The following is a 13,098-nucleotide window of genomic DNA, read 5'->3' on the forward strand; positions in this document are numbered from 1 at the left end:
AGGCAATAGGGTTTGTACAACATCTTGGCAAAAGAAGTGAATTTTAAGCTAAATACCTAAAAAGTGGAAATTTTCATACACAGATGCTAGTATTGTGCATATGAGTACTTGGTTGGTGGAAAAGAGCACCACTCCAGGCAGAGGAAATAAGAGTGAAGGCCCCAGGAAAGGAAAGAGCTGTTAATTTGATACAGGTAATAATTTCAGTCAATAATAGAAATATAAAAATTACAGACATTTGTGTACCAACAGTAAAATAGGGCAAATACTAATGGAACATCAAGAAGTGGAAAAAGCAGAAATAGTCAACTGTGCTGTACATCACTTGATCTTTTAAAACTCTAGGAGTCAAAATACTAGGAAATTCATTACATAACATAGCTCATAAATACATACATAAAAATTGATTCCTAACCAAATGCTGGAAAGTCAATTAATTATATTTAGTTTCTTTAATTTTAGAGGGTTTAGTGAAATATAAATCTTGGTGGAACTTTTCTAATTTCATTAATTTATTTTTGTGTGTGTGTGTTTTTTATTTTTTTGAAGGTTTTTATTTAATGAATACAAATTTCATTATGTACAACTTGTAGGGATAAAGTGTTCCTTTCACCCTGATTTGAAACAAATACTATCCTATTTAATAAAGAAACATTTGGTGCATTTCCATTAAAGAAGAAAAATGATATAAGTTCTCATAATGCAATTTGATTTTGAAATTCACCAGATCAGGAAGACAATTAAAATGAAAAAAAATACAGGATAGAGTATAATTTAGATGTAAAAATTTAACATTATTTAAGAATATTATGAGTTTATTTTCCTGAAAACACTGAAAGTACTGTCAGAATAAAGATAAAAATTTTTAAAAGGTAGGGATTATAAATAAAAAGGCCTTCAGGTAGGCATTGCACAAGAAAAATATATAGCTCTTAGGAATACTCTCTAAAAACAAAAATATATAGCTCTTAGGAATACTCTCTAAAAACAAAACAGTGAAAACAACTGATATTATTTGAAAAGAATATTCAATATTTTATTGCACTCAGTGACTATAAATATTAGAAATATCATGGACATTTAACTTATATTTGTTGGAAGTAAGAATTATTAAATGAATGAATGAGTGAGCTTTTCGAAGCAAGGACCAACTGCATCTTATATCTGTATCTTATATCCTTACTAAGCTAGTGTAGTTCCTTAAGCACAGAAGGTCCTCAACTTAAGTTTATTGAATTAGTCTACTACAATTCCCTTTTTTAGTTCCCTGAATACTCTTTTCCATCATTCTCTTTTCTTGGTAGTTTCTCTGTGTCTCCAAAACTTTTATGTACTGCAATATCCTTAGGGTCAAAATACCTCTGTCTGCAATGGTGACACATGTGGCTCTGGGATCTGGCATCCTGTCTGGAGTTTCACTTCTATCATTTACTAGCTGAGTGACACTGGACAATGATTTCAACTATTCTGAGCTTTGGTTCCTCATGGATAGAGTAAATTACCAGAATTGTAGAACAATATCTAACTTAAAGAATATTTTAAGAACTACATGAAATTATATATATATATATATTAGTGTATAATATTTGGCAGGTAGTGAATACTCAATAAATCAGAACTATCATAATCATCATCATCCCTCCAATCTATATTCTTTAACGAGTTGGGATGGTATTTCAGCCATAAATTGATAAAATAATGCCAATTTTCTTAATATTAATTTTGGTCATGTATGAGTATCATCTGTGGAGAAATAGAAGGGTGACTTACTTTACCTGAATCTAAACTAAGCTCGGCACTCAGGTTTTTTCATTCAAGAACATTAACTACCTGATATGGTACCTGACACACAGTAGGTAAGGAATGAATATGTGTTTAATGAAGAACAGTTAATGAATAAGAAAAACAACTATTATTTAATAAACATGATGCTAGGCACTGGATACAAGAATGAATATTCTACCTATTAAGTGATAATAACTGACACTTATTGAGGTTTCAGTATAAGCTAAGGCCTCAAACTAATCTTCAATCCTGATTAAACTAAGGCCTCTCTTGTATAAATTTTTAATTGATTCCCCTCTAATAGCAATTGCAAGGTAGATTTTGTTCTTATTAAAAATGTTAGAAAACAGATATATCAAAAAGGTAACAAGTGTAAGACACAGAATTCAAATGTATGCCTTTCTGATTCTAGAAATAAAGCTGTTAAATTTTGCAAAAATGATCTCTTTCTAAAATGGCATAAGCAATATTGAACAGACTTTGACTGTTTTAGTAGAACATTATCTATTAAATGTTTCTATCCCTGATAATTTCAGTGAGTCAGACCAGGGATCAAGTCTTGTATTTTCAAGTAGCTCACAAGACAAGGTGATTTTTTGCTGTTTTGTTTATTTGTTTGATTGCTTTCATGTTTTCTTTACATTTTTAAGTGGAATAAAAAACTCAAGAGGATAATATTGAATAATGTGAAAAGTTTATGACTGTTTATAAAATTCCCTCAATTCTGCTTTTTGGCCTACAAAACCTTGACTATTTATTATCTGGCCCTTTACAGAAAGTCTTTTCCTCTCCTGACTATATACTATACGGGATACGCTTCATCAGAGTGGCTAGTCCATATGCCATAGCCTGTTTACAGAAAAATGTATGCTTTAGCAAAAAGATATATCAGCTCTACAAATTTCTGTTTTCTTGTAATTCCGTGCAGACCAGCTAGTGCAATTACTAAGCAGAAGCAAAAATCAAAAACACTACAAATATGTTAGACTACTGCTAGGTATAAAAAAAACTTTCATTCTCTGAAGAATTTCTTCATATAATGATAGAAATTTCCACAATAAACTAACCTGATTTATGCCACTGTTTTAAAGGTGCTTTTTGACTTTGAAATATGCTTGAAGTGAGCACAATTTGATGTGTAAAAATTGCCTTTCAATTAGAAAAAAAAAAAAAAAAAACATTGCTACTTCTTTGAGAGGTGAGAGTTAGAGACTCTATCTGCACACCTATCCACTGGTTCATTCCACAAGCACTTGCAAAAGCTGAGGCTGAAGCTGGAAGCTGAGAATTCAATCTAGGATTCCCACGTCAGAGGCAGAAACCTGATTACTTGAGCCATCACCTGCTGCCTCCCATGGTCTACATCATCAGGAAGCTGGAATCAGAAGCTAGAGGGGGGAATTGATCACACATACTCTGATATTGGATGCAACCATCTTAACTGCTAGACCAAATGCCCACTCCACAATGGCCTTTTAAAATGTTCATCATTAGCCAGCGCCACGGCTCAATGGGCTAATCCTCCACCTAGCGGCGCCGGCACACCGGGTTCTAGTCCCGGTCGGGGCGCCAGATTCTGTCCCAGTTGCCCCTCTTCCAGGCCAGCTCTCTGCTATGGCCCGGGAGTGCAGTGGAGGATGGCCCAAGTCCTTGGGACCTGCACCCCATGGGAGATCAGGAGAAGCACCTGGCTCCTGCCATTGGATCAGCGCGGTGCGCCGGCCGCAATGTGCCAGCTGTGGCGGCCATTGGAGGGTGAACCAACAGCAAAAGGAAGACCTTTCTCTCTGTCTCTCTCTCTCACTGTCCACTCTGCCTGTCAAAAAAAAAAAAATGTTCGTTTTACATTTAATCATCCAACAGCTGAACATTGAATAATGAGGAAGCACGACCAGTGGCCTGATTTCTGATCTGAAATAACTTTTTTTTCTTTTTCCTACCTTGTCATACTGCATGATATGTGAATTGATGCACAAAATAAACTAAATCCTCATTAAAATATGAATATTATTATAAGACTACTACTAGTTTGGCCCAAATGAAGATTAAAAATTAAAAGTCCCTTGAGAGTGGAATGATAGACAATGTGCAACTGGTTCAACGGAAAAGGAAAGAAACTTGCTGTAAGGCAAAACATGAGTTTTTTGTCAAAATACAACATAGGTTGGAAATTTATCTGTAGTCAGCTGAGTTATAAAATAAAACAATTTCCTAAGTTTTTTTTTAATTAAACAGTTTGTAAATTATTATTCAGATAGAATTGTTAAGGATATAGCTTGTAAAAGAAAAAAAAAAAACCTCAATTTCTCTGGTATTCAGTTTAACTATACAACAGCAAATGAGCTAAGGGAATCAAGAAAGCAAACAATTTAGATCTTAACACATTTGATTAGGGGGCCAGGACTATTCCATGTGCTCAGCAATACACACAGCAGTTGAAAACAGATTTGGCGGAGCAAAACAATTGTGCATACATATTAGTTAATTATGGAAAATAGTGATATAACCAAAGTAAAAAACAAGAGACGATGGCAGAGATTCTCGTGCAATTTGGGACTGGGTTTGACTTGGAAAATTTATTGTTTTACTAAAACATACCGTGCTCAGATTGAAAAGAATAATTTTATGGTCAAAGAGATTGTCTTAAGTTATATTTTTCATTATACACGTTGCATAGAAATAGTTATGTGATCTAGAAGAGCTGCTTTAAGCATTTGCTAGTGTATGGAAATTCGCTTAGAGGACTGGGACACACTTCTCAGTATCTTTCATATGTGGAGCATATATAACTTGTTTTACATTACTTCTGTTTCATCAAAAGAGTAAGATAAGGAGGAAGAGGGCAGGAGGTTATTTCAAAAGAGAGTAGTTACACATTTATTGTCTAGAAAATTGAGAGAGGATAAACTGTGTGAACGTACTGGGAATGCTAGGCAGGCCTGCCCGGAGTTACATGGTTATGAATTCAGAACAAACCTAGTCATCGTGGTTGATGTCATTCTCCACCTTGCAAAACTTAAGGTTTATAGGCAGATAGTCCAATGTAACTAACATTGAAGTTGTGACAGAGGAATAAGAATGAGGTAGGAGCATTGAGTCCTGGTTTGGACACAGACATAATTACATAATGAAGTGTTACATAAAATAGTTCAAGGAGATAATTAAGCCTGAAACCTTGAGTGAAAATAAAAAAACTCATGAGTAAGAGGAACAGATGTACTAAGTGACTGAGTGTATTTCATAAGTGACACCTTCCCTCATCTCTATAGAATTAGAATTCTTGAAATTGTCTGTTTATGCTTTATTATATGTGTTATATTTTTTTATTTCCAATGTTCACCTTTACAGTTTCCCAAGACTGTAAGTGAATAAAGACTCTTTTGAATCTGGAAAAATAATTTGAATGTAAAAGCAGGCAAGCAAGGGTTACATATGTAATTTCTCATGAAGAATGTAGAAATTTTGTCAAATGTGTAGAACCACTGCCATGGTTCATAAACTATTTTCACACTAGATGAATTATTTTACCATACTTTACCATATAGATGTTCACTGTTGAATAACTTCTTTCTTTCTAAAGATTTATTTATTTACATATTTGAAAGGCAGAGTTACAGAAAGACAATGGCAGAGAGAGAGAGAGAGAGAGAAAGACAGTGGCAGAGAGAGAGAGAAAGAGAGACAGTTACAGAGAGAGAGAAAGAGGTCTTCCATCCGATGGTTCACTCCCCAATTGGCTGCAACGGCCGGAGATGCGCTGGTCCGAAACCAGGAGCCAGGAACTTCTTCCAAGTCTCCCATGCGGGTTCAGGGGCCCAAGGACTTGGGGGCCGTCTTCTGCTTTCCCAGGCCATAGCAGAGAATTGAATCAGAAGTGGAGCAGCCGGGACTCGAACCGGCACCCATGTGGGATGACGACACTGCAGGCAGCGGCTTTATCTGCTATGCCACAGCACCAGCCCCTGAATAGCTTCTTGTAACACATTAAATTTCAAAGGAAAGACCTGAGATCTAAGATCTAAAACCTTTTTATCACAGTCTGTGGATAATTTATGTTTTTATAAAAGCAATTACAATTACTCTTTCACATATCGGGAAGCTAAATGTGGTTCTTTCAAGGCAAATATGAATTGGTTTTCTGTGATTTCCTCTGTAAGCAGTGGGCCTCAGGCTGGGTCGTTTGTGTCTGGTGATATCTGAAGCAAGAATGGCAGCTGCAGCAGGAGATGCTTATCTGAGCGTTACATTTAACCAAAGTTGCATTGCAACTTGTCATTATCTCATGTATTTTTACTTTACCATGTTGCCTTAAGTTCTCAACTTTGTGAAGTATGTGAGACTGTACTTTTAGGTTTATCTATAATTAGCTCAACTGTCATTCTCCAGAAACAACTTTTATGAAATAACTAGCATTTTCAAAAGGTAGCAAAATGTCCCATTCACAGATGACTCGTAACAAGTACTGAAAAGAATTGTAAGAGTAGCTTTGATAGCTCTAGATTAAAAAAAAAAAAAAATCCAGAATCCAAAACTGAATTGGTCACCAACTTTCTGGTTGTGATTATTTCTTATTAACTTCAGTCAATGTTAATATTCTGATCAATAAATGGGGACAATAAGCCTTGTCATAACTGCTTTCACATTGACTACAGATTCAGGGGTTCACAGATGCTAAGAAAATAGCACAAGGCCTCATGATTTTATGACTTTAAGGAATGTATTACTTAGCAATCAATTTTTTATTTTAAGAATCTGTTTTATAGGATATGTCATGCAGCCTTCACATACAAACAAATGACTGTATGTTGGAAAATGCTAATGTGATTATTTCTCAAAATGAATGTAAGAATTTCTATCTGTTGACAAGTGTTTTCATACTCATGTATCCCATCTGTCAGAAGCTGACCTTTAAGAAGATATCCTTACTGAGTATTACCTCTAAATTCCTAAAAATCAACTTAATCTAACTTGCAAATTATGAATTATTTTTGTCCTAATATATTTTTCAAAACCTTAGGATCAATAACCTTTACTGTGATTTGCCAGCTGACTACTTATAATTCTGAGCCTACAGCTATTTTTTATTTTCAAATAAATTTAGTAATATTTAAGAGATAAATTTGTCTCTATTTACAGGATGTCTAATATAGAGTAGGTATGCTAATAGCAAATTTAATTACTTTCATTCATTTCCTTTTATTTCCCACCACCTTCCTGTAAAAAATATTTTAGAATCTCAAAAATAGTTCCCAAGTGAATTCTGACCCATGTTTTTCTTATAAGATATTTTTATGGGACACAAAAATTCTGGCAATGACCTGAATAACCCTACTGATAATAGCAAGAGCAACAAATACGACTGATGAAAGACTTGAATATGTAATCACTTGAAAGTAATGCAGCAAATAGCAAGCAAATATTAAACAACTTGTCACTCATTTTTATAGAAATCATAGATTGTACAGCTGTGAGAATGTACACAGAGTGTACCCAGCTCAGTTCCTTGGTCTTATGTATGATAAATCTGCTAAATAATCCACTGAAATGTTAGTAATTGAAAATACATAAACCTCAAGTCCCTAACACCTAGTCTAGTATGGTACACCTTTTTCACTAGCTTTACTTTTTCTAAAAAGTGAAAATCCTATTTTTAAGAAAAATATTTAAAATTTGTGATAAATTAGGTCAGTATTCAACAGAATGCCTTGACAGTTGAAAAATCACTAGCACCAGTTACAGAATTAATGTAATCATGTACAACTCATGATGATCACTGCATTCCAATCTCTTCTTCCAAACACACAACTACTATACAACGAATATCGCCATGTGTTGATAATAGATTTAAGACCAGCAAATGCGAGTTCAGGATACATTTGAACCATTGCACTTTATTCCTCGTTGTGTATTTGTTCTCTTGCCTTGGTGTTTTTCCTTCACTTTTCACCAGTAACCAAGCCAGTCTGTTTTGTATTTAGCATGCATGAATCCTAAGATCAGCACCTCACCACTTGTGCAACTTCCTTCTTGCCTGTTTCTCATGCTCTTTTCCTCTACAGTACTTTAAAATGATTATTCCATGAAAACTCTTGGAATGCTTTTCAAATATTCCCAATAGTTGTATGTGCACATATAATGCAAATGTATTTATTTAAGGGATTTAGGACAGGTGAAAAATCTTAAGTATTTTGTACAGTTACTTAGTCTATTATACGAAGTAGTGTTATCTTTAAGAAATCTGTGGGAGAAATTCCTCTTAAACCTTAGTATCAGGTAAGGTTTTGCCTTTCACTGTTCCTAGAAAGTTTTGATCTTATAGTAACTATAAACTTGAGATGGTGGATATTACTATCTCTGTTTTGGTTTTTCTTAACTTTAGAGTCAAATTTATGGCCAATTTCCAATAATTTCCGGAAGTATGTGACATATAGTCATCAGTTCTTAATTTACCCTACAGGTTTTATTCCTACCCATTTTACATTTACCTAAGAAAAATTCTTCAACTACGACTTTTATGTTTTTGTATTATATCCCTATCTATTTCAAGCTGACAGACTGATTTAAATCCTTGCGGAATAAGTCAGAGAAGAAAAGTATAATGGAAGAAGGCATGATGAGAGCAGTCAGGTTTGAGAGATGGGGTGGGGGCTGGGGGGAGAATGCATACACATATGCTGGTAAGTCCCATTTAGGGAAACAGTGGGAGGCACTACCTGGAAAATGTACATGGTTTGTGTTGATCACTCATAAGCTGTGGCAAGCTACCATGTTGGTGTGAGTCCATGTAGCTATTTGATGGCCAGAGGCTCTGAGCTATGTACAGAGGGTCCAAGTTCATAGGATACATTTGCATATTTTATCCTTCTTTTATGGTTTTTCTATATCACCAGCATCTACCATAGTATTCAATGTGCAGTGTGCATTGAGTAAATATTTTTAAAAATAAAGTGACAATGTGATTTGACTGATACCAGTATGCTGTCAATATGCAGTAAATCAGATTCTGATTCTGCGTTGTTCCTCTCCTCTCAATGCCAGGCACATCGCTTACTGTACTTCTTTTTTACTTGGCATGAATCTTCTAGGATGAAAATGGGCAAGAATTCCATCAGCTGAACTCTGCATGAGATTTGAAACTCAAAGACAAGGGTTCACATAAAGATAAAATGTAGAGTTCTTTGTTTATTTTTCTCAAATTTTCTCCTCCAGTCTATTAATTCGCTATTTGTCCTTATGCTTTTTAGTAAGTGTAGGTGTTTACTGGCACTTATGATTCAAATTTGAGTTTTATAGTACTTATTTTACTTATTTTACTCCTATTTTACCTTGAAGAACAAAGATATGACATATGAACACATTTTTGATCTTGTGTGAATTTCAATTAAAACAATCAAAGTTTATAGCCATAAAATTTCTTGCTTTTTAAATTTCTCCCTCTGTTATATAGAAGGTATAATCTGTTAAAATAATATGTCAAGCACTCAAGTTCATGGACATCCACTGTAAGATTTCTAAGTTCCTGAATAAGTACCTCCAAAAATATAATAGCTTTCTGCTTGCAATGAGACAAATAACCAGCTTTATTTTCATATTTTCACTTAGATTTTTTATTCTTGCCACCATCCCCACGGCAACCAGGAGTTTTTAAGTAAATTATTCTGCTTTAAATCAACCATAATCTTGCTTGGCACAAGAACCACTTTTACATTTTATATAATACTTTTTCATTTTTTTAACTAGGAGGAAGGCATTAAGTAAGAAACATACACTCTCCATGAAATTCTTTTTAGTATTTCTCTTGATGATTTTATGTAAGAAAAAACTATCACAATTTTAAAAATCCACTTATCTTTGTACTTCTGCTTTAGTTCCAAGAAAATAATGACACAGAAATAATTCTGCAAGTAAATGTTGAGTTGTGCTTGCATTAACAGTTGATGCAACATAAAGCAATTACAGTTAAGTGTCATCTTTTAGGTCATGGTTTTTGGTCAAAACATAATTTAGGTCATAATTATTTTACAAATGTCTTTTCTTTTTTGTGTGTGTCTAGTTTCTAGGTCGTACACTCACAATTCCTTAGAAATAAGCATTAATGTAAGACTTTTTCTGTTAAAATATTCTTTTAATTCAATAGGTTGATTTAAAGTGTTGTAATAGGCATGTGTAAACTTGTAGAGGTTATATGAAAGTACATATGTACTTTTAAGAAAGCATTTCAGAAACTGAATTAAAATAGATTAATAACCGTGGAGCTTTCAGAGTTCATACAGTCAATGAGGATGAAAAGGGGGAAGTAAAAACCATAAAATCTATGAAGAGATATTAAAGCCATAGCACAACCACTGCTTTACTGTGTGATTCTTGTGTTGTATTCTGGGGGTAAAGTCAAAGGGAAACTTGACCATGCTTCGTTTTCATATTGATATCAGTTCTTGGAGATAAACAGTCTGTATTATTAAAAATCAATGCATATGAGTTTAAAGACATGCCCTATGTATTTGAGACATGAAAGTGTCTATGTTGTATTATGTCATTCAAATGAAGGAACTACGATTAGAGGAATAATCTTGGTGGTGAGTCCATACTCTATACTCATCCTGAATATTTTCTTGGTTAGTTTTTCATTTTTCATATTGATAATGTTATATTTGAGGTTCTACCTTGTATTGCTATGAGTCATGCTATTTTAGTGTGAAGTAATTAGGAATCCTTTTAAGAATCTCTTTTACAGTATGTATAGGGTACGTGGAATGTCAGGCTATTTCCAGGAATCATTTCTCACCATGGAAACATGTTTTTTAAGACCTATAATTCTGGGAAAATATTATTCACAAAAAAATCGAACTGCTTCCATTTGTAAGAAAGTTTTCTAAAATTTGCATCATTGTTCAAATTGCTCCCAAGAAAGAGGAGTGGTGGTATATGTACTGATATGAATAGATTAATAAGCAATAATACAAGTACACATAGAATTACACATAATTTCCTTTTTGGCCACTATCCTTTTAAAAAATTCTTTCCAAATTGCAAAAATGCAACATAATATGGGAGAGGCAATTGAACTCCAGTGCTGTAATCCTTCATACATATAAGTAAGTAGTTTGAGAGCTGTAGTACTCCCAGACTAATAAAAACGGATGAGTATAATTAATTTGTAGAGTGCATTCTAGGCTTCCATAAAATGCAAGTAACATGACTTTCTCATTCACATTTATAGAAAAGAAACACTTTCTGTCCTAGTTAGGTTTTGTTAGAGCATTCAAGTATCCCTAATTTGGCAAGCCATGCCTGGTTTCCACACCATTCTTAACCCAGCATGTTACGAGGCAGCAGGTTGCACAACAGGCGCCCATAACTGCTTTCATGTCTCTTACTCTGATTCAATGAGTGCTGTTCATAGTAAAAATATCAATATATAAGAAATACAGGATGAAGTAAAATATTTAATATGTTAAGATTCTGCATTGTCTAGTTTTTTCCTGTACTGACAATTTCTGTTCACTGTAAATAGAATTAAAGAATGTGATATCCCTATGGATAGCAAAGATGTATTTAAATTGTGGTATTTATTGGATAATATAGATTTCTTTTTAAGGCCTTTCTACCACTGCTTAACAAACAAAAAGAAACCTTGTCAGGATAGCAATAAAAAAGAAAGTCTGTGCAAGTTAAAACACTAGTGATTTTTCAACTCCTGTTTGCCTCGCCTCTAAATGCTGTGTTTTGTTGACAGATCTGGGAAATTTTAGTGGCCGGACAAGAAGTGCTGTGTCTGTGCGGGAAGGCCAGGGGGTCGTTCTGCTGTGCTCTCCTCCGCCTCATTCGCCAGGTACAGTAGAACTAATTCCGTACTGTGTTTCTGCTTCTCTCTCTTACGATATGTTTGTTCTGACAGTGTGTTGACAGGGAAACATTGCAGGTGACATGTACTGGTTTCTGGATGTGGATGAGTACCAGATGAGCAATTAAAAGGTCACACCCTAAACACAACTGGACAGGAGACTGGACTCCTGTGAAAGGATTGCACCATTGTCCTTATGGTGACTGCCATGGCTATACCTCTGCCTGCCATTGGTGGGGAATATATTGCCTAGAGCACAAAGGAAGTGATCAACTCAGAAAGTTAAAACTTCTTAAAATGGTTTGGAATGTCAGAGTTGGGTTGACTGAATAGCAATGTACATCTGTTACAGAAGATAAGCTGGATACTCAGTTATGTGTGTTGTTCTTTGCCACACTGGAACAAAGCTTTCCAAGGGATGTTTTTTTCTAAATTTTGAACAAACCTATAATTTACTTATTGCTTGTTACTTTATTGTTATTTGAGGTCTTACTTGTAAAAGTCATGGTAATAGGTAAAATTTCAAGAGACTTGGGAAAACCAGGATTGTAAACTGTTCTCAGATTAATTATATGCCTTTTTACCCAAGGTTAATTATATTTATTATATTTAAGTGCTATAATTTGAAATGGGAACCACTTTGTACCTCAATTTAAGAATGGCCAGCATCAGAAAGAGAGAGAGAAAAATAAGAAAGACCTTAGCCAACCACTGGAAATAGAATTCAAGGTTTCAGAGTCTTGGTATCTCTATCAATTTTCTTCTTTACTTAGTGTGACAACAGTAATTGTTTCCAGGTTATTTTATCAATTTAGTCAGAGTATGATTTGCTTCTATCACAGAAAATTCTCAACAAAAATAACAAAATGTATGGCATCAATTTTCTAAAGTTTTCTCATCTTTATCTCATCCTCAATTTTTTTTTTTTTACTTGAAAGCATGCCACATTTCAACAAGGACATTTTCAATAAAAATCTTGCCTTGAAACTCTCACAAAATCACAAAAGTGGGAATCATTTCTGAATTGGGTACATCCAATTCCTACATATCCAGTCACCCAAATCTTTGAATAACTTGGGTATTTTGTAATGACATCTCTTACCTTACTTGCATCTAAATCTATATTTATGTTCTTTCAAGACAACATATATTGTAGGTCTTCCTATGGGTAAGACAAAAACTTATGACTGGTTTAAGAAAAACTTCCATCATTAGTATAGGTTATGTCTAATGTTGATTATAGAGGGATTTACTTTGAAAGTAATATTACATGAATAATAGTTACCCTACAATGCAGACTCGGGGAAATATCAGATAATGGTTCCTTGGCACCAACATGGATGACCTGTATATGACTCCTGCTTTGGACTGACTCAGCTCAGGACACTGCAGGGTTTGGGGAAGTGAATCAGCAGATGTCTCTCTCTCCCTCTCCCCCTCCCCCTCCCCCTCTCCCTCTCTCCTTCCTC

General features: G+C 34.5%; 1 protein-coding gene across 1 annotated transcript in view; it reads left to right on the top strand.

Moving 5' to 3' along the window:
- Window positions 1-13,098, top strand: part of CNTN5 (contactin 5) — a 1,373,625-nt gene that overhangs the window by 917,426 nt on the left and 443,101 nt on the right. The window contains exon 8 of the mRNA XM_051820359.2: window positions 11,522-11,617. Within this exon, the coding sequence (XP_051676319.1) occupies window positions 11,522-11,617 (96 nt within the window). The remainder of the gene's footprint in view (window positions 1-11,521; window positions 11,618-13,098) is intronic.

The sequence above is a fragment of the Oryctolagus cuniculus genome, chromosome 1 (genome assembly GCF_964237555.1).
Source record: "Oryctolagus cuniculus chromosome 1, mOryCun1.1, whole genome shotgun sequence".
Taxonomy (NCBI): Eukaryota; Metazoa; Chordata; class Mammalia; order Lagomorpha; family Leporidae; genus Oryctolagus; species Oryctolagus cuniculus.